The 22736-nt window shown below is 46.3% G+C and overlaps 1 protein-coding gene across 3 annotated transcripts in view; it reads left to right on the top strand.

The window, feature by feature from the left end:
• Positions 1–22736, top strand: part of CACNA1H (calcium voltage-gated channel subunit alpha1 H) — an 822232-nt gene that overhangs the window by 397398 nt on the left and 402098 nt on the right. The window contains exon 1 of one of the 3 annotated variants that reach the window (XM_068244152.1): positions 19914–19980. The exons of the other annotated variants lie outside the window; for them this stretch is intronic. Within the exon in view, the coding sequence (XP_068100253.1) occupies positions 19927–19980 (54 nt within the window). The 5' untranslated portion in view covers positions 19914–19926. Of the gene's footprint in view, positions 1–19913; positions 19981–22736 lie in introns of those variants that run through there. 3 annotated transcript variants of the gene reach the window in all.

Here is a 22736-nt window from a genome sequence, read left to right as displayed (position 1 = left end):
ATCCCTGCACTTGGCTATACTCCATACAACTATATCCCTCAGGCTCCACCCATCCCTGCACTTGCCTGTACTCCATACAACTATATCCATCAGGCTCCACCCATCCCTGCACTTGCCTGTACTCCATACAACTACATCCATCAGGCTCCACCCAACCCTGCACTTGGCTGTACTCCATACAACTATATCCATCAGGCTCCACCCATCCCTGCACTTGCCTGTACGCCATACAACTATATCAGTCTCGCTCCGCCCATCCCTGCCCTTGCCTGTACTCCATACAACTACATCCATCAGGCTCCACCCATCCCTGCACTTGCCTGTACTCCATACAACTATATCAGTCTGGCTCCGCCCATCCCTGGACTTGCCTGTACTCCATACAACTACATCCATCAGGCTCTACCCATCCCTGCACTTGCCTGTACTCCATACAACTATATCCATCAGGCTCCACCCATCCCTGCACTTGCCTGTACTCCATACAACTACATCCATCAGGCTCCACCCATCCCTGCACTTGCCTGTACTCCATACAACTACATCCATCAAGATCCATCCATCCCTGCACTTGCTTGTACGCCATACAACTACATCTGTCCGGCTCTACCCATACCTGCACTTGGCTGTACTCCATACAACTACATCTGTCAGGCTCCACCCATCCCTGCACTTGGCTGTACTCCTCCATACAACTACATCCATCAGGCTCCACCTATCCCTGCACTTGGCTGTACCTCGATACAACTACATCTATCAGTCTCCACCCGTCCTGCACTTGGCTGTACTCCATACAACTATATCTGGCAGGCTTCACCCATCCCTGCGCTTGCCTGTTCTCCATACAACTATATCAGTCTGGCTCCGCCCATCCCTGCACTTGGCTGTACTCCATACAACTACATCCATTAGGCTCCACCCATCCCTGCACTTGGCTGCACTCCATATAACTACATCTGTCAGGCTCCGCCCATCCCTGCGATTGGCTGTACTACATACAAGTACATCTGTCGGGCTTCGCTCATCGCTGCACTTGGCTGTTCTCCATACAACTACATCCATCAGGCTCCACCCATCCTTGCACTTGGCTGTACTCAATACAACAGAAGAAGAACTCCCAGCACTTAGGCCTTGCGCACACCAAAAACCGCTAGCAGATCCGCAAAATGCTAGCAGATTTTGAAACGCTTTTTCTTTTTCTGTAGCGTTTCTCCTAGCATTTTGCGGTTTTGTGAAGCGTTTTTGGTGTAGTAGATTTCATATATTGTTACAGTAAAGCTGTTACTGAACAGCTACTGTAACAAAAAACCCCTGGTAAACCGCTCTGAAGTGCCGTTTTTCAGAGCGGTTTTTTCCTATACTTAACATTGAGGCAGAAACGCATCCGCAATCCAAAATCTGCAGCAGCCCGGGAGTATGCGTTTCTGCAAAACGCCTCCCGCTCTGGTGTGCACGAGCCCATTGAAATACATTACCCTAGCGGATCCGCACCCGCAAGCGGATCGCAAACCGCAGCCAAAACGCTCTGGTGTGCACTAGGCCTTAATGTATAATATCAGGCTTTGTTGATGGGATTTAGGCGATGAAGCTGTGCTGCAGCCTTAAGGTGGCCACTAATGGTCCAATTTCTAGCGAAAAATCGTTCAAGCGATCAGAAATTCTGATCGGAAAAAAAATCGTTTACTACACCATCAACTAACCAATCAAGAAAATCCAAATTTTGGTTTGACAAAAATCCAGTCGGACGATTTTTTTAAAAATCGTTCATAATTGATTGTGCCCATCAACTGAGATTATTTTTAACCAATCCGATCAGAATTTTTGATCGCTCTAACAATTTTGCGCTAGAAATTGGACTGTTAGTGGCCACCCACCTTTAGACAGTGCTAGAGCAAGTTCACGCAGAAGAGAAATTGCAGCACAAGTATATACTGTTGCTATTTTTTGCGTAACCAGAGATACAAGGAACACATGTGCAAGCAACCTGCCAATAAACACACCAACAGACAGCGCCATATGACCTATGTATGGTTCGCATGTTGTCACCTTCTGGTGTTTTTCCTGACAAATTGCTAGCATGTGTTTTCACTGTAGCTGTGTATAAGTAATAAATAGCAACATTGCATAATAATGCCATAACTATGCATGTATGCATGTGTGGGGGGATGTGCCTGCGTGCATGTGGGGAAGTGTGTGCACGTGAGGGAAAGTGCATGCAGGCATGCTTGTGGGAAAGTGCATGGACGCATGTGGAGAAGTGCGTGCAAGTGTAGGAAAATGTGCTTTCACGTGTGTGTGTGGGAGAAGTGCCTGTATGTTAGGGAAAGTGCATGTGTAGGTGAAGTGCGTGCACTCATGTGGGAAAGTGCCTGCATGCGTGGGAGAAGTGTGTACATGCGTGTGGGGAAGTGTGTGCATGTGTGGGACAGAGTGTGCATGTGTGTGGAGAAATGCATGCAAGCATAGGAGAAAGTGCTTACATGCGTGTGGATGCGTGTGTGTGGGGGGATGCGTGCACTCGTGGGAGGAAAGTCCTTCAACGTGTGTGTGTGTGTGCGTGTGTGTGTGTGTGTGCGTGTGTGTGTGTGTGTATGGGGGGGGGGGGGGGGGATACCTGCACGCGCTCGCATTTTTGTTTTTCCCCGTGATCAGAAAAATACATTACATTTGGATATAATGTATTTTTCTGTCATGTGGAGTTTAAAAAAGTCAGCACATGTATGTTAATGTAATGACATTGAGCTGTTCACAGAAAAATACATTACATGCATACAGCTCATTGACATTACATTGACATACATGTGCTGTCTTTTCTAATCTCCATATTCTATAAAAGTGTGATTATAATTTCATAGGTGATCAGGTTTATTCAGCACGTCTCCATATAGCACAGAAGCCTGCAGCGGGGCCTCCTCAGAAGATGTTACACCATCCTGGCTTTCTTTGGGCCTGTAATGGAGCTTTTATGAGGCTATAAAATGTCACCATGAAGGATTGCTAATCTATATTCACAAAGCAGATTCTTTTAACTGTCCATGGTTTACAAACATTTCTCTTGGGGCTCATCAGTGCAGGGGAGGCTGTGATGGAGGTACAGAACCGGGGCTGAGAATCTGTGCAGTCCCTCATAATGTGGACTGCGGAGTGCCACCACACACTGCCTGACTGAGTCATTCCTGTGTAGACAGCGGTCAGAACTGACAAGTGTTGTGCTGGCTAATAAACCTCGTGAGCAATCGATAATACCTTACAACAAACCATACCGCGTTTCACTATAACAACACATTTTATTGGCTGATAACATCCTACAATCACGAGACCACATAAAAGATGTTATTTCAGGAAAGACCATTTTGACGTGACTGACTTTAGTGTCTGCATGTATCGGGGGATCCCACATAGCCCAGCCCAGGCTTAGATCAACAATAAAGCCGAAAGCAGAACATAAACCCCAGGCACATGGCTAAAACTCATGCAAAATGCACAAGTAAACCTAGGGCCCTAGAGCTGGCTGTATGGGTGCCCAAGTGGTTACCTTTCAGCAGCAGGGACAGCCATAATATGCCAGGAAAAAAACACATATATAAGTAGATAAATACTTGTTCTACTTACATAACACATGTATTGTACTGCCAGGAAAAAAACACAAATAAGTAGCTAAATACTTGTTCTACTTACACAACACATGTATTGTACTGCCCACTTTTTGATTTCAGTGAATTAAGCATAGTAAATACAGAGAAAACTTTTCCAGGCATTTTCCATCTTTACTGCCTCTGACTGAAGCCAATCCTGATGTAATTTCCTCCCTTACTCTTTTTTTCCTCTGCCTGAAATGGTGTATGCATTGCCATCCCTCCTCCCCACTGAGCTCTGTACTAGAAACTACACTGTCTTATCCTTTTTTTTCATTGACCAAAAGGTTTATTGAAGTATAAAACAGTAGCACTAGCAATACGGAAGTACAGTGTGAACACCCAATGTATAATCAAAGTGCAAGACATTGTGCATATCAAGTTGATATCAATAGTATTAATATATACCATAAAATTGTAAGGAGGAGAAAGGAAGGGGAAGGTAAAGGAAAAGTTTGGAAGAAGTACTGGCATGTAAAGGGGTTAGGGTAAGAAAAGAGGAGGGGCAAAAAGAAGAAAGAAGAAGGCCTGTATGGGAGAGACAACCTGTATAGGAAAAATATCCCACAGCAGGTAAGGTATTAAGGACCAACATTCTCAATGCAGCAGTCCCATACTTTATTAAATTTAGAGGGGCAGCACCTGTGTTGATAAACCAGTCTCTTGAGAGGGAGTGAGTTTTTTATCCTAGTTTTCCTGTCGCTGCACTGTCGTATCTAGCTTGCTTTGTAAACAGCATAGATTGTGTTTCAGCAGCTTCTGCAGAGGGTGAGGTGTATTTCCCTTCTCAGCCTCGTGTCACATTAAACTGCCCTCAGCCAATCATCGAGGAGCAGGAATGTGGGGGGATAAGAAGGACCCCTTCCTGAAGATCTTTTTTTTACCTCTCTTTTTTCTCAACTCCCTCCTGTCTAATTCAGCTACCTCGGCCACCATCCTGTGCTGGAAGCAGCTGATTGGTGGGCATTCCTCAGCTGAATGAGGTGGGCACCTGAGCAGTGATTCAGAATGTATTATTTATTAGGGTAGTCAGAAGATAGTAGCCTCTGTGTGCTTTATAAACTGTATTGCCTGAAAGCCTAAAGGTGCCCATACATTAGGCGATAATGGGCAGATTTCGACCAAGAGACAAGTTTCCACAGTGCCCATCCACCGCTAGCCGATTGATTTCAGCATGAAATCTCTGGAGAATTGACCGAGTCTTCCACGTGCGCCGCCGCGCCGCTGTTCCCTGGTGTATAAATGCATGTGTTTGTATTTATACATTACCTGTCCCGTGTCATGGTACCTGTCCGTCTTCCGAATCCGCCGATCTTCCATTAACCGCATACACCACGTCACGCGCACTTGGCAGCACTGATTTTCATCCGATTCGTTTATAATAATCGAATTGGATGGTCGATCGGCCGCCAAGTTGCCTGATGTATGGCCACCTTAAGGGATTTTTGAGTTTATTTGGGGTTTCAAGTTGAAGTTTAGGCACATTTTTAAGAGCTGAATTCAGTCTGAATCAGGACACTAACTGGCCAGAATCGCAATTGTTTTCGCCGGTAAGACTTTTGCCGCATGGTGTATTTTATCTGTCTATATACTGTATTTTAGCTGTATATTTAGCCGCTTGCTTGGAGTTTAGGTTTCAATCCAATTACATCTGTTGTCCTCCGAACATAACAATAACACGACCTACATCAATCAATCTTTCCAGCATACAGGGACAAAGTACCTTTCCAGGAACAAAATTGCAGTATTGCCTTCTTAAAACAGAAGGTAATTTTAGGCTACCACTTCCGTGAGACCAAAAAATGCAATTATAAGAATCAAGGGAGAACAAGCGCTTTAATTACGGTCATTACCCAGAAACAACTGTGTGTAAGTTGAAAATGTTCTTCTGTGCAATTAAAGAGTAGAAGAAGGAAAGGAGTGCGCTGCATGTAATGATGTTGTTGAGCATGCGCAAGCAACGGGGCGCGAGCCGTACAGTATGTATCTGTGGCTGGGCCCAGAAAATGGAGAGACCAGCTGTAAGCACAGTGGGAAGATAGGAAAGCTGATCAAATTCAACCTTAAAGGAAACCTGAAGTGGGGCCACACCAAAGTTATACATACTTTGGGCTTTCTTCAGCCCCCTCCAGCCTGATCGCTCCAACGGCGTCCTCTTCTGACTCCCTGTTTGCCTGCAATTGGCACAGGAAAGTCCTCCGGTCCGAGACCAACTGTGCATGCGCAGCCTGGCTGCGCGTGCGCTCCCGACGCGTTCACGCCGCTGGGGGCTAGACAGGGGAACATGCCTGGTCGGACTGGGCATGCGCTGACTGGTCCTGACTGTCAGAAGAGGTCGACGTGGGAGCAATCAGGCTGGATAGGGCTGGGGAAAGCCCTAGGTATGTATATTTTTTCGTTGTGGCCCCATTTCAGGTACACTTTAAAGTGGAATTATACTCTGGCATGGCACACAATAAAGCGTGTATCAATAGTCTTTGGGATTTTTATACAGATGACCTTACTTGTGGTCAAAAACAAGTTCCACCAGCTCATAGAACAGCACACCTGCCATTGCATGGAAATAGTACATAATTCAATACAATTGAAATGAAAGTTGTTCAGGTACTGACGGTTTCAGAAAAAGAACTGTGTAGTTGAGATTCAACAAACCTAAAGCAACTATATGTTTGAGTAATACACTGTTCACTACTGTGGCAGCTATCTGATAGGCTCCTGCAGTTAAAGGAAACTTGAGGCAAATTTCAGGTAAAAAAAAGACATACTGAAGAAGAGAGAAGCCTCTGGATGCTGTCCTCCTCGCCCCTGCTTGCCGGTACTTTCCAGAAGATCTGTGCTGCTCTCCCCTTCAAGCACGAGCACATCCATGCTGCACCCACGTGAAAGAGCCCTAAAGCTGCTGAGATGCAGTTTTAGGATTACAGTTGGATGAACAATGTGCCTGATTCACGTAGCTCCGGTAATATTGCTGCCGGCCACAACACAGCAGCCACTCGTAAAGTACACATAGTTGACCAGCGAGTGATTTAATAGGACACCATAGGACTTTCCCAGTCCAGAGTGTGCCTAATTTAGCAGACAGACTTTGGACAAGTGCTTACCTTGATAAAGAGCTCTTTAATGGTCTTGAAACCTTTGGCATCGTGGTGAATGTAAAACACGGCATCACCAAAAGGAGAGTGCTGGTTCAATATTTACTTATCTGTAATAGGAGAGGTGGCATCACCCATCTCAGCATTTCAAGGCACTTCATTAAGATCACTACGGTGAGGGAGGGGTGAGATCAAACTAATCAGCTGTGAGTTAGGTGAGTTGATCCACCGGACGGGTGTCAGGGGCTGCCGTTCACGTACTTGATTATCGCCTGAGGGGGGGCGTTATCAGCCACCCTTAGACAACTTTGGTCAAGCGTATGTATGTGGCTTAACATCGAGTGTGCAAGTCTCTTGTTCCTATTACTCACCCTTTACATTAGGACGCTTAGAAACCCACCTTACGAAAGCAATTTTGCCCAGTACCCTGTGCTGTTTTTTTTTTTTTTTTTTTTTTTACTTTAACCACTTAAGCTCTCAGTCGTTTTCACTTTATGCATCCGAGCAATGTTCACCTTCCATTCATTAGCCTATAACTTTATCACTACTTATCACAATGAACTGATCTATATCTTGTTTTTTCCGCCACCAATTAGGCTTTCTTTGGGGGGTACATTTTGCTAAGAGCTACCTTACTGTAAATGCATTTTAACAGTAAGAATAAGAAAAAAAATGAAAAAAATTCATTATTTGTCAGTTTTCGGCCATTATAGTTTTAAAATAATACATGCCTCCATAATTAAAACCCACGTATTGTAATTGTCCATTTGTCACGGTTATTTCACCGTTTAAATTATGTCCCTATCACAATGTATCGCGACAATATTTTATTTGGAAATAAAAGAGCATTTTTTTCCGTTTTCCATTCATCACTATTTACAAGCTTATAAAAAAAAATAGAGAGAAATATTTCATCTTCACATAGATATTTAAAAAGTTTAGACCCTTAGGTAAATATTTATGTGTTGTTGTTTTTTTTATAGTAATGTTTTTTGTTTTTTTTATTAAACATTTTATGTGGGCATTTTTGGGAGGGTGGGATATAAAAGTGTTTTATTTGGGGAAATATTTGTGTATTGTAATGTTTTTTTACTTTTACTTGTAGTTTCACTTTTTAGCCACAAGATGGCAATCTCGATTTTGTTTACATGACGCTTAGAGGGACATAGCTTCAGAAAAAGCGAAGCTTCCGAGAGAAGCTGTCGCTTTTTCAGAGGGGGAGAGGAATCAGTGATCGGGCTCCATAGCCCGATACATTGATTCCGTGGCTACCGAATCCGCGGCCGGGAGTGCGCGTGCACGCGCGCGATCGGCCGCGGGAGCGCGCCTGTCCTCCTTGACGTTTTTAATACGTCAAGGAGGACAAAGTGGTTAAGATACGGCCTACTACAAAAAAAAAAATTACACTGTGTCTCTACCATACATGAAGAACAATACTGAAATTGTCACTATAAATTAGTGCTTTAAGGACGCCTGAAGAGAGAGATGGAGACTGCCATATTTATTTTTGTTTTAACAATGCAGATTGCCTGACTGTCCCGCCGATCCTCTGCCTCAAATACTAATAGCCATAAACCCCAAACAAGCATGCAGAGCAGATGTTTCTGACTGAAGTCTGACACAGTTAACCGCATGCTTGTTTCAGGTGTGTGATTTAGACACTACTGATGCATGAAAGGTCAACAGGATTGCCGGGCAACTAATACGGCTACTTCACAGTGCTCAGTTGCATTGCACAATCATTCTGCACGTCAGCTCACTGATCATACAATTCTACAGTATGTACTGTGTCGTAATGGATCTACTGCATTCTAACTTACAGCATGCAGGCTTTGTATTAAAGTCCATGGCCAGTCTCCATTGCAGTTTGCAGTTATTATAGCCGCAACGCATGCAATGTGCGAGTGACCACTGTGAATCCAGCCCCATTGTCTTAAAGGAACAGGCCCGGTCCACCCATGATGCCAAGTGAGGCGACTTCCTCAGACGGCAGAAGTCTAGGGACAACACCAGACAGATACAGGTGAAGAGAGTGCCTGGCTAACCTATACTGGAGGCAACTGTACCTAGCTACCAAAATTGGGGGCACCTATACCTGGCTACCTACCCATACTGCAATACAAAATCACATAAAACACAACAGTGTAGTTCCACCCCTAACACATTGTCTTAAAGGAACAGGCCTGGTCCACCCATGATGCCAAGTGAGGCGACTTCCTCAGACGGCAGAAGTCTAGGGACAACACCAGACAGATACAGGTGAAGAGAGTGCCTGGCTAACCTATACTGGAGGCAACTGTACCTAGCTACCAAAACTGGGGGCATCAGTTGGCTGATGGTGTAATGGTTAAGGGCTCTGCCTCTGACACAGGAGACCAGGGTTCGAATCTCGGCTCTGCCTGTTCAGTAAGCCAGCACTAATTCAGGAGGAGACCTTTGGCAAGTCTCCCTTACACTGCTACTGCCAATAGAGCGCGCCCTAGTGGCTGCTGCTCTGCTCTGGCGCTTTGAGTCCGCAAGGAGAAAAGCGCAATATAAATGTTATTTGTCTTGTCTACCTGGCTACCTACCCATACTGAGGGTGTTTTTGGGGTGCTCACTGCAGCTATAGCGTGCGGTGCAAATTGTGGGGTGCTGTGCGATCATCCCAGCTTGGGGGGCACGTCCTCACAAGTCTGCCTCAGGCAGCAAAAAGTCTAGAACTGGTCCTGAAAAGAAAATAAATAAAGCAGCTTCCGTTTCCCTCTCACTTTAGATGTCTTGAAAGTGGGATAGAACTCAATATTAAGTCCAAGAAGTAGTCGCTTATTTAGCTTACCTATCATTTTGTTTAGCAATCACTTTCAGATTGGGGAAATGTGATATAAAAAAAACAGAGAAGAATATTTCTGCTGGTGTCCATCTTTACTGTTTCTCAGTGATGCCAAAAGTGACATCACATTGCTTTTTGTGTTTTTTTTTTTTCTCTTTATTTCAAACCCAGCTCAGTGTAAATATCCCCTCCCTACTGCTACAGCTTACTATCCCTCCCACAACAAACATCACCTAGACAACAGGCTTACATCACTGTGTAAAGGTGCCCATGCATTACTCGACTTGGCAGCCAATTGACCATCCGATTCAATAATTATTGAATTGAATGACCGGTGCTGCCAAGAGCATGCCCGATTGACGATGTGACCAATGTTGTGCTGAAATTGGTAGTATGTATTGATCAGACATGATGGTAAATCTTGTGCTGACATGATCGATCAGGTGTACTGCATTAACAGCACAAATGGAAAAAATGGAAGATGCATGGGCACCACAGGACAGGTGATGTATAAATGCATGCCTAGGGGGGCACATTTACACTAGGGGACAGTGACGTTGGTGGCGAGGCAGTGGATGTGGCGTCAAGAGGTCTATTCCCGAGAGATTTCATGCTGAAATCGATTGAGAATCAGCCTGAAGTTTATGTCAGCCAACAGATCTCTCTCTGATCAAATCTCTTGGTTGATTTGCCACAAAAAAAAATAGATGTATGGGTGCCTTTAACTCTTCATAGTGAGGGGGGGTATTCAATTACCTTCTGGTCATAGTGTCCTTATTTCATCCAAAATAGGAAGCTTTCAGTTATTTACACATGCTGTGTTCAGCTTGTTCCCACAATCCCGCTGGCACTGCACAGTTCCTGTAGTTAGGCAAAGGCACTCAGACCAGGTAAAAAGAGGAAAAAAGGGAGGACATACAGGGACCTATTTTAGGGGGGGGGGGGGGGTGGTAAATATATTTGTGGGGCACTAATTCTTTTTTAATAATTTTTTTATTTTTGGATGTCGCAAAAAAAAAAGATCACCTGACCACCAGACATCCCTTTATACATTGTTTTCTCTCCTAACATCCACTATTAGGAAAGTCTCTGTAGCCTCCCAGCATGCATCACCTCTCTAATTACAATCAATAGGGTTCGATCTTGCAGCCGACATAACTAGGCTACCGTTGATTTCCGCAAAGAACCTTCTTGCTAAATAAAATAGATATATAATTCTAAGCCAAAGCCGCCCAGGCAAGAATAAATATAGCAATCTATAGATCAGTCATTTAATCCATTCCCGGGTCTGTAGAGTTTGGTTTGCTGACTCGTAGCCTATAGTTACCTCTCTACGGGTCACTTACAGAGTCAATTAAGTTGTCGCCGGATCTTTGTGTTCCCCTCCGACTGTTAACACGTTTCGTCTCCCAACGCGCTTTGATCCCTCCTTTTTTTTTTTCTGTTTGGCTGTAGTTGTGTGACGGGCCCAAGCTAAATATATTTCTTGTCTGGAACCGAGGACAGAGAGGAAGTCAGGCTCCTGGCAGCCAACGCTGCGGCTCGACTCCCTTCCAAAGCCATGTTTATTGGCAGCGGTTCGGGGAGAGATTGAAGTTCACGCGAGCGGCGATAATCATGACTTCCACCGTGACTGAGTGTTGTTATCACAAATAAATGTAAATGTTACTGGTGCGGTTGTTAGACACCTTGGCACGGGCCGACTGGAGTAATGTGATTTATCGTATTGACCGCACAACATTAAACGGCCCAGCCAAAAGAGGACCGGTCACAAATAGGCTTGTCTAATCCAGTACCTCACAGCGTTCGGAGACTAGAAATAAAAAGGATGCTTATCTTGATTATATTTGGGTACAAGACACTCACAATCCGCAACTTCCAGACAGCGCAGGAACATCCACAAGGCAACCTAGGCAGTTGATCGGGGCCTAATGGGTGTCAAGGGGCCCATTTCCTACCTTCGCTTACCAAAATAAAGGGCAGCCAAAGTTACTTCCTTGCTTAGAGCCTCATTCAGGCTCTTTTTACGTATTTTGCAGTTTTGTCCACTGCAAAAAGAGCCTAACACATCACACCATACCACTACATACAGCTTGGTCCCTGCCGCTGACTACGCCAACAGGGAGATCACATTGGCCCCGCCCTGGAGCATTGTATCCAGTGATGTCAACCCCCTCAGTCACGTGACACAGGAAGTGCGTCATGCGATTTACCCTATATGTGCATGCGCACCACTACCGCAAACAATGTTAGTGCCATTGCATTGTGTACCGCGCACACCGTGTGGCAACATGCTGCCTTTGCATTGGCTGGACCACTTCCGTCGCATTGCGTGTACCGTTTCATGGACATTAATGGCCACTGCGACAAGTTGTGACCCTGTGGCCACTAACGGTCCAAAATCTAGCAAAAAATCATTTGAGCGATCAGAAATTCTGATCGGATTGGTTGTAAATAATCTCTGTTGATGGGCACAATGGATTATGAACGATTATAAAAACAATTGTCCGATTGGATTTTCGTCGAACCAAAATTTGGATTTTCTTGTTGGTTGTGATAGATAGGAAGCAAAGATTGGTTCGTTGATGGTGTAGTGAACGATTTCACTTCCGATCAGAATTTGTGATCGCTCAAACAATGTTTTTGCTAGAAATTGGACCGTTCGTGGCCAGCTTAAGTGAGAAAGGGGCCTCTTGTAAGTAAAGGAATACTTGTCAATGAAATTCTGCAAATATGTAATTTACTGGTAATAGGTTGTACATAAGTACAGTCCTTTATCATGATCCTTCTATGCATTCTACATTGCCCTCTTCAACATTTTGCTACAGGGCCTTATGATTTTTAATTATGCCTCTAAATATGCCCATCAACACACAGAATGGAATAGGAACCAGTCACAAATAATGTACCAGCATGAAATGACTACAGGGTAACTGATAACAATAATCGCCACAGTGCCATCTACTGACCATTTAGTATCTTTCTCCCAGCCAAAGTTCATAAGCTACAGCTGTTATTATTACTTAGTATTTATAAAGTGTTGACATGACACAGCGCTGTAGTGAGTATATTGTCTTGTCATTTAACTGTTACTCAAAGGAACTCACAGTCTAATCCCCATCATAGTCATATGTCTATATCATGAAGTGTATGTACTGAAGTATGTATGTTTTTGGGATGTAGGAGGAAACCAGAGTGCCTGGAGGAAACACACACTGACATGGGCAGAACATACAAACGCTGTACAGATAGTGCCCTGGCTGGGATTGGAATCAGGGACCCAGCGCTGCAAGACGAGAGTGCTAACCACTACGCCACCGTGCTGCCCATGTTTTAACGTTTTCTCAGACCTCCAATAATTTTTTTTTTAGTGGAATGACCCTTCCATGACTCAGTAGAAGTTAGCATATGTAAAACTGCCAGTACTATTCCTAGAGCGCCCTCACCCCATCCCCCTTCCCCACCAGGAAGCAGTTGTACTCTGCACGCCTGACTTCCTGTGCAAGCTTCTGCCCATTGTTGTAAATCCATATAGACATTTAAGGCGCATTTCCCTACTCATGGCTGCTTGCATTCAAGGTCCACTTAATTCCCCAGGACAAGCGGGGCATATAAACAGGGAATTACCAGCACTGCTACCGCCAGAGGCAGAGCACTCATTAACTCCATTACAGGGCCTAATGACCATGTGCAGGGAAAGAGGAGTCTGCTGTAGCGTGGAAAGCAGGAGTCTGCTGTAGTGTGCAGGGAAAGAGGAGTCTGCTTTAGTGTGCAGAGAAAGAGTCCACTGTAGCGTGCAGGGAAAGAGTCTGCTGTAGCGTGCAGGGAGAGTCTGCTGTAGCGTGCAGGGAAATAGGAGTCTGCTGTAGCGTGCAGGGAAATAGGAGTCTGCTATAGCGTGCAGGGAAAGAGGAGTCTGCTGTGGTGTGCAGGGAAGAGGAGTCTGCTATAGCGTGCAGGGAAATGGGAGTCTGATGTAATGTGCAGGGAAAGAGGAGTCTGCTGTAGCATGTAGGGAAAGAGGAGTCCGCTATAGTGTGCAGGGAAAGAGTCTGCTGTAGCGTGCAGGGAAAGAGTCTGCTGTAGCGTGCAGGGAAATAGGAGTCTGCTGTAGCATGCAGGGAAATAGGAGTCTGCTATAGCGTGCAGGGAAATGGGAGTCTGATGTAATGTGCAGGGAAAGAGGAGTCTGCTGTAACGTGCAGGGAAAGAGGAGTCTGCTGTAGCGTGCGGGGAAAGAGGAGTCTGCTGTAACGTGCAGGGAAAGAGGAGTCTGCTGTAACGTGCAGGGAAAGAGGAGTCTGCTGTAGCGTGCGGGGAAAGAGGAGTCTGCTGTAGCGTGCAGGGAAAGAGGAGTCTGCTGTAGTGTGCAGGGTAAGAGGAGTCTGCTGTAGTGTGCAGGGGAAGAGGAGTCTGCTGTAGTGTACAGGGAAAGAGGAGTCTGCTGTAGCGTACGGGGAAAGAGGAGTCTGCTGTAGCATGCGGGGAAATAGGAGTCTGCTGTAGCGTGCAGGGAAATGGGAGTCTGCTGTAGCGTGCAGGAAAATAGGAGTCTGCTGTAACGTGCAGGGAAAGAGGAGTCTGCTGTAACGTGCAGGGAAAGAGGAGTCTGCTGTAGTGTGCAGAGAAAGAGGAGTCTGCTGTAGTATGCAGGGAAAGATGAGTCTTCTGTAGTGTGCAGGGAAAGAGGAGTCTTCTGTAGTGTGCAGGGAAAGAGGAGTCTGCTGTAGTGTGCAGGGAAAGAGGAGTCTGCTGTAGTGTGCAGGGGAAGAGGAGTCTACTGTAGTGTGCAGGGAAAGAGGAGTCTTCTGTAGCATGCAGGGGAAGAGGAGTCTGCTGTAGTGTGCAGGGGAAGAGGAGTCTGCTGTAGTGTGCAGGGGAAGAGGAGTCTGCTGTAGTGTGCGGGGAAAGAGGAGTCTGCTGTAGTGTGCAGGGGAAGATGAGTCTGCTGTAGCGTGCAGGGAAAGAAGAGTCTGCTGTAGTGTGCGGGGAAAGAGGAGTCTGCTGTAGTGTGCAGGGGAAGAGGAGTCTGCTGTAGTGTGCAGGGGAAGAGGAGTCTACTGTAGTGTGCAGGGAAAGAGGAGTCTGCTGTAGTGTGCGGGGAAAGAGGAGTCTGCTGTAGTGTGCGGGGAAAGAGGAGTCTGCTGTAGTGTGCAGGGGAAGAGGAGTCTGCTGTAGTGTACGGGGAAAGAGGAGTCTGCTGTAGTGTGCAGGGGAAGATGAGTCTGCTGTAGCGTGCGGGGAAAGAGGAGTCTGCTGTAGCGTGCGGGGAAAGAGGAGTCTGCTGTAGTGTGCGGGGAAAGAGGAGTCTGCTGTAGTGTGCGGGGAAAGAGGAGTCTGCTGTAGTGTGCAGGGAAAGATGAGTCTGCTGTAGTGTGCAGGGGAAGAGGAGTCTGCTGTAGTGTACGGGGAAAGAGGAGTCTGCTGTAGTGTGCAGGGGAAGATGAGTCTGCTGTAGCGTGCGGGGAAAGAAGAGTCTGCTGTAGTGTGCGGGGAAAGAGGAGTCTGCTGTAGTGTGCAGGGGAAGAGGAGTCTGGTGTAGTGTGCAGGGGAAGAGGAGTCTGCTGTAGTGTGCAGGGAAAGAGGAGTCTGCTGTAGTGTGCAGGGAAAGAGGAGTCTGCTGTAGTGTACAGGGGAAGAGGAGTCTGCTGTAGTGTGCAGGGGAAGAGGAGTCTGCTGTAGTGTGCAGGCGAAGAGGAGTCTGCTGTCAGTGGTGTAGCTAAGGAGCTGTGGGCCCCGATGCAAGTTTTACAATGGGGCCCCCCAGGCACTCTATACATAACAATTGATACGGCGCACCAAAACCTGACAATGGCAACTACAGTGTCGGAGGTGCAAGAAGGGGATGGGGAAGAGCTTGTTAATGTTTACCACTATTCAATGAATATATAGAAGTGATTATTATGAGCACAGGACCAATAGAGAGCTAAAACTGTAGTTGAGGGAGGGCCCTTCGGGGCCCCTCTGGCCCAAGGGCCCCGATGCGGTCGCTACCGCTGCACCCCCTATTGCTACGCCCCTGTCTGCTGTAGCGTGTGGGGAAAGAGGAGTCTGCTGTAGCGTGCGGGGAAAGAGGAGTCTGCTGTAGTGTGCAGGGGAAGAGGAGTCTGCTGTAGTGTGCAGGGAAATGGGAGTCTGCTGTAGTGTGCAGGGAAATGGGAGTCTGCTGTAGTGTGCAGGGGAAGAGGAGTCTGCTGTAGTGAAGTAGCATGTCTGAATCCTAGCAAAGCCCCCTCCAGACAAAATAGTTTCTCTGTACACCAAAAGCAAGGGCGTTAAATTATCTGCGTAGATGTTCTTTGATTATCTGATGTCACATGATGACTTCTAAAGTGAAACCGAGGTAACAATAAGGGCTGGTTCACACGGACTCTATCACGTTGTTAACCGCTGGTGCCCATTGATTAAGGGCTGCCCATTTATATGAAAGGGCAGCGCTGGTACTGTCATTTACCAGATTTACATTGAACTCAATGCTGCGGGACGACTGGCCTAAACTGATGAGATACACAATTGAATCTATCCTCCTACTACTAAAAATTACTACTTTTTTTTTTTTTTTGTAGATATCCTGGCCCATATGCAATTAACTTTTTCTCCTAGGTGATATTTAACTTGCCAATAAAATGCCTTTTAGGTTTCTTGCACACAGGGACATTACAGGCGCACGTTAGTGCAGCCTGTAACGATCCCCCAACGCACAGCAATGTAACACAAGTGGGCTGTTCACACTGCCCACGTTGCGTTACATTGTAACGCAGCAAAGTGCTGCATGCTGTGCGTTCTACGCGGCTAAGCCACGTTAGACTGTCTGCACATGCTCAGTCATGTTGGGGAGGAGGGGAGAGCGGTCGGGCACATGGCCAATTAATATTCACTGCACTCAGTGACGTGCAGTGTTTACTTCCTGGAGCGGCCGCTCTGTGCGGCGATTGGCCGGGCGGGACCACGTTATGCCGCATGCGTCCAAGAGTACGCATCACGGCATCACGGACGCCAGAGTGAGCTGCACAACGCGGCTCACTCTGGCGTCCACATCGAAGAGCACCAGGCGTTGCGTTAGGGGCACGTTATGTGCCCTATAACGTCCCCTAAACGCAACGTCCTGGTGTGTAACTAGCCTTAAGCCATCAGAAAGCAAAAAAAAAAAAATGCTCAAAATAAATTTGATAGTACTTTTTCACCTACTTTTTGGTACTTTAGTTAAAAAGTGCTGGAAAGTTATATTAAATCGAAGATGGAAAAATGATCTCCTAGGAGAAAACTCAGGTGATAAAGTGAATTTCATATGGGCCTCTATGGTTTTTTTTTTTTTTTTACATTTAAGCCTTGACAACATAGATTTATTGTTTTATTGCCTCTGTTCAATGGCAGGCTATAAAGTGTCCCAGAGCTAAAATATGAACTTTTGACCTTTTGTTTTTATCTATCCCAATCTCTCAAGGAGAGCAAGATTTTCTCTGGGGTAAAATTTTTATGACTGAATTTGCTTATCAGTGAGAATTACGCTATGATCCAGTTAGAGTTCCTACAAAAGTTTATCTCATCATGTCATGTCACTTTGTGTAAACGTTAAAGTACCTGATCACTAGGTCTGTCAGCAGTCGCTTCCTGCTATACGGACCATCAGATTAGCGGTCTCTGATCTTCCCATACAGCTCTGCCGGTATCCCACTAGTGTACAGACACTTTACATTTCTAGGCACTGCATTACAGAAGGGGCATTGCATTTTAAGAGCGGGTGCAAAGACAAACAACAAAATTGATTAGGGGGATGGAAGGTCTCGCTTACCACGAAATGTTAAATAAACTGGGCTTATTTAGTCTGGAGAAAAGATGCCTTAAGCCCCATACACAGGCTCAACAACGGTCTTTTATGCAGCACAATTATCAAACAACTTTTGCTGTGAAACAAATTGAAACAACCAAAAAAAGTCGCTTGCTATTGTTCAAACAACTGATAAAACGTCAATCCAACTGTTGGATTGATGTGTTATCAGTCTTATCAGTTGTGTGAACAATAGCAAGCAACTTTTTTGGGTTGTTTCAACTTGTTTCACAACAAAAGTTGTATGATAATTGTGCTGCATAAAAGACGACTGTTAGGGCTCGTTTCCACTATCGCGAATCTGCATGCGTCCAACGCATGCAGATTCGCACATGTAATGCAAGTGAATGGACCTGTTTCCACTGTAGCGTTTGCGTGGTGCGTTTTTATGAGCGGTGAAAAAACGCACAAAAGAGCCAACGAATTCGCCTGCTAGTGGAATGCATGCGAATCGCCGCTAATGTATTTAATAGGGAAATCGCATGCGTTTTTTACGCGTTATTTTACGCGATTACGCATGCGATTCCGCATAGGAACGAATGTAAATTAACACAGGCAGTGACATGGTTAAAAACGCACATAGCCTAACCTATGCGAAATCGCATGCGTAATCGCGTAAAATAACGCGTAAAAAACGCACCTGCATGCGATTTTTTTCTGCGGTGGAATCCAGGCGATTCCGCACCGCTACAGTGGAAACGAGCCCTTAAGCGTGTTTATGGGGCTTAAGAGGAAACATAATTAACATGTAACATGTAAATACATCAGAGGTCAGCATAAAAGCTTGGCAGATAAGCTTTTTGTCCCTAGACTTGTGTTAGGGCCCGTTTCCACTAGTGCGGAAACCAGGCCGAATCCACAGAGTTTCCCTGCAGGCAAATCGCTTGGGGAAACTCTGCCTATGGAAACAATGGCGCCGCCGGCCAAATCGCTTGCCCTAGCGATTCGGCCGACATTGCCATCATTTTTTGTGCAGCAGGCAGCGAATCCCATCGCGTGCACGGCACAGCTTCTGGGATTCGTCTGCGTACACGAAGACCTGGAAGTGCTGCCGCGCTTCTTGCTGCCGCATGAGGTGGCTAGTGGAAACGTGCCCTAAAGGACTAAGGGGGCATGATCTTCATATGGAGAAGAAAAACCGGTAAGTATGAAACTCTCTCCACAAGGGAGGAGCCAAGCAGGTAAGTATGAATCTTTACACTCTCAAATGCAGTAGAACCCTGACGGTGTCCTCTTGGAACCCAGCTTGACAATACAAAACAGGAATGAGGTTTAAAGTTGATGACCATGCCAGAAATTTCCACTGCCATGAAACGAAGCCCAGTGGCTGCTGGTTAATAAACCAGCTACTGCCTAATTGAGCAGAAGCAACTCGGTCTATTTGGCTCAGTTTCCAGTCAGTTGCTCAGAAAGTGGAGTATGCCTTGAAAACAGCAATTGTCCACAGGTCCTAATAAAATGTGATCATTTGTTTACATAAAGCATCTAGTAGGGGGGGGTGTGGAGTGGGCAGCTTTGCCTGGGAAAACAATTCTTTAATTTGCAGCCGCAGTGTTAGGCAGCAGTGTTTGTTCCTGTTTGCTTTTCTTTCTTTTTTTCTTACAGTTTGAAATGAGTTTATTTACCACAAATTGGTGCATGGCAAATGTGACTCTTAACTCCCACGTCCATTTAGTGCGCTCTTCATAATGAATCATCATAATCAAAAGGCAAGTAAATCCACCAACGTAGCAGTAAGAGAACTTTAGAGATAAGTGTGCTTGGAACATAAATATGCCAAATCGCCCCTCAAACTGCCTCTTAAATAATAAAATTATAATCTATTACAGATACTGCTCCCTTTAAGAGGTCTGGTTTGTACATTCTCATTACTTGTAGTCTACAGAGATACACCAGCTGTACTGCATAGGCAAATGCAGGGGGGATTACAGCGGCCCAGAATCCCCCTCAGACCAGGGCAGTTGCAGTATCTGGGGACAGGCACAAGTTGAGAAACCATAATATCTGCAGGCATCCTACAGCTCACAGCACTGCCCCCTTTCTTCCCCTGCTACAATTCACTTTGAATGGAGCAGCAGCGTGTGTACAGAGCATGGCGCAGCAGCGTATGTACAGGCATGGAGCAGCAGCGTATGTACAGAGCATGGAGCAGCAGCGTGTGTACAGAGCATGGAGCAGCAGCGTGTGTACAGAGCATGGAGCAGCAGCGTGTGTAGAGAGCATGGATCAGCAATGTGTGTACAGAGCATGGCGCAGCAGCGTATGTACAGAGCATGGAGCAGCAGCGTATGTACAGAGCATGGAGCAGCAGCGTGTGTACAGAGCATGGAGCAGCAGCGTGTGTACAGAGTATGGAGCAGCAGCGTATGTACAGAGCATGGAGCAGCAGCGTATGTACAGAGCATGGAGCAGCAGCGTGTGTACAGAGCATGGAGCAGCAGCGTGTGTACAGAGCATGGTGCAGCAGCGTGTGTACAGAGCATGGAGCAGCAGCGTGTGTACAGAGCATGGAGCAGCAGCGTGTGTACAGAGCATGGAGCAGCAGCGTGTGTACAGAGCATGGAGCAGCAGCGTATGTACAGAGCATGGAGCAGCTCTGGAAAACCGAGTCAGGTATGAGCACAGGCCTGTGCCCTGCTGTGTTAATGCTTCACTTTCCCCTTCATTACCAATGTTGGCTGTTCTCATTATTATCTGTATCATTCCAAACAGCTCCTGAATGATCTAGTTGTCGTCAGATGGGAAATTGCATTGTGTGCACCCAGCATGATGTCCTACCATATTATTATACAGTATTGTGCGTGGTTTAGGGAGACCTTTCAGGAATCCCCCCTTGAAAATCCTGGGTTTGCCCCTGGTACTGTGCACTAGCCTGCTGCTCTGACACCTAAGTGGGCAATAAGAGGCACCCTGTTGAAAATGTCACCGCTGTAGATGGCAATGTTAAAATCTGCAATTGGCTATAAATTGTACTTTGGGCACCTGGAGGCACACAGGGTATATAGCTTCTATTTACTGTTCATAGCCACTTATAGCCGACAGTTATCGGTTTATAGCCGATATTTACCTTTATAGCCACCAACCATGGCTTACAACATTGCTGCTTATAATGGCGAAAATATTGCATATAGAGGTACATTAATGCTTAAATGTTAGAATGTCCCAACACATTGTCTGTTTAACCACCTTAGCGGTATGGACGAGCTCAGCTCGTCCATTACCGCCAGAGGGTGCCGCTCAGGCCCTGCTGGGCCGATTTTGTTGAAATAAAAAGCAGCACACGCAGCCGGCACTTTGCCAGCCGCGTGTGCTGCCTGATCGCCGCCGCTCTGCGACGATCCGCCGCGAGCAGCGGCGAAAGAGGGTCCCCCCAGCCGCCTGAGCCCTGCGCAGCCGGAACAAATAGTTCCGGCCAGCGCTAAGGGCTGGATCGGAGGCGGCTGACGTCAGGACGTCGGCTGACGTCCATGACGTCACTCCGCTCGTCGCCATGGCGACGAAGTAAGCAAAACACGGAAGGCCGCTCATTGTGGCCTTCCGTGTTACTTCTGGCCGCCGGAGGCGATCAGAAGAGCGCCTCCGGAGCGCCCTCTAGTGGGCTTTCATGCAGCCAGCTTTCAGTTGGCTGCATGAAATAGTTTTTTTTTTATTTAAAAAAAACCCTCCCGCAGCCGCTATGGCGATCTTAATAGAACGCCAGGGTGGTTTTAATAAGATTCACTGGAACCCCATACCAGCTGGATTCCAATGTATAGATCTGGCCCCTTGCAGAAAATGGCCCTGGCCTTGTCTATATCAGATATAAGGTAGAGGCTTTTTCTGCAAGGTGGCAGGGCTACACACTGGAACCCAGCTGATATTATACAGGCAACATATTGGGGCATTCAAGTTGACAATGACAAGCCAGCATGGCTGACAGGGTAGAGTGTCAACATCCTGGCCAGGAGCCTTCTGTTCCCAAAAACAGATGCCATCTTAATATAGCTTTGAAATGTCTAAGCTTTGGCAGTGATGAAATGCCTTTTATGTTACATACTTTCAATCAACGAGATTGTAATATACAAATTAGCGGAGTCAGAGTTGAGGAGTCTGCCAAGTAGTACCCTTCAAAATTGATGGTGGTTACTAATTTCCGGTACCCCTAGTTGTAGGTTACATTTCATTAATACAGAAAGAGACACTGAGAGCCCAATATAGTGTAGTATGTGCTGGTAATATGGGTGTAACAAAGTAAGTATATGATATTAATACTCACAAACCAGGGTTACCACCCAGGCAACCACTGTAAAGGCAGGTGGGGAGATGAGACCTGTCCCCACTCAGGATTAAGAAGTCGCTCTCTGTAGATCGGAAAAAAGGGGGCAACACCCCTCCACCAAGGGTGGACTTAGATCATGTACCGGCAAACAGAGGCACCAAAAGTTTAAAAATTGGGGGAGGCCGAGGTGGATTTCCCTCCTCCGATAGACACAACAAATAGATGATAGAGTTAAACCAAATATTTATTTACATACTTCATCCAAATAAATATTTGGTTGAACTCACACTACAGTTTGTTGTGTCTACCTGGAGGAGGAAAATCCTCTTCGGCCTCCCCCGATTTTTAAACTTTTTATTGACTTTTATCCTTTTGGTGCCTCTCTTTGTCTGTATATGAACATTTCATTAAGTACCCCTCGATACGCATATCTTTGTAAGGAGTACTCCACAACTGTGTACGAATGCTTGACAAACATTCATGTATGGCTTTAGTAAAATATTCACTGAAATGTATTGATCTAAGATTTAATATTTTTTAAATCACAGAACTTAAAGAGACTCTGAAGCGAGAATAAATCTCGCTTCAGAGCTCATAGTTAGCAGGGGCATGTGTGCCCCTGCTAAACCGCCGCTATAGCGCGGCTTAACGGGGGTCCCTTCACCCCCAAAGCGACCACTGCAACACTTGGTCGCAGATTTGGTCGTGATTTATGGCTTCCTGGAGGCAGGGCTAACGGCTGCAGCCCTGCCTCCAGTTGCGTCTGTCAGCGGCGCATCGCCGCCTCTCCCCCGCCCCTCTCAGTGAAGGAAGACTGAGAGGGGCGGGGGAGAGGCGGAGATACGCGCTGACAGACGCGCGTGGGGCAGGGCTGCGGCGGTTAGCCCTGCCCCAACCAGGAAGCGCTCCCCCGCTGTACGGAGCGGATTTGGGGGGTCAGGGACCCCCGTTAAGCCGCGGGATAGCGGCGTTTTAGCAGGGGCACACGTGCCCCTGCTATCTATGAGGTCTGAAGCGAGATTTATTCTCGCTTCAGACTCTCTTTAAAGAGGGACTTTAACCAAGGAAGGATTGGACCTCATTCTTATAGTGGATACCCCCTTTCCCATGA

Source organism: Hyperolius riggenbachi, chromosome 7 (genome assembly GCF_040937935.1).
Source record: "Hyperolius riggenbachi isolate aHypRig1 chromosome 7, aHypRig1.pri, whole genome shotgun sequence".
Lineage (NCBI taxonomy): Eukaryota > Metazoa > Chordata > Amphibia > Anura > Hyperoliidae > Hyperolius > Hyperolius riggenbachi.
Note: the sequence above shows the minus strand (reverse complement) of the source record. Positions and strands in the feature narration are given on the sequence as shown.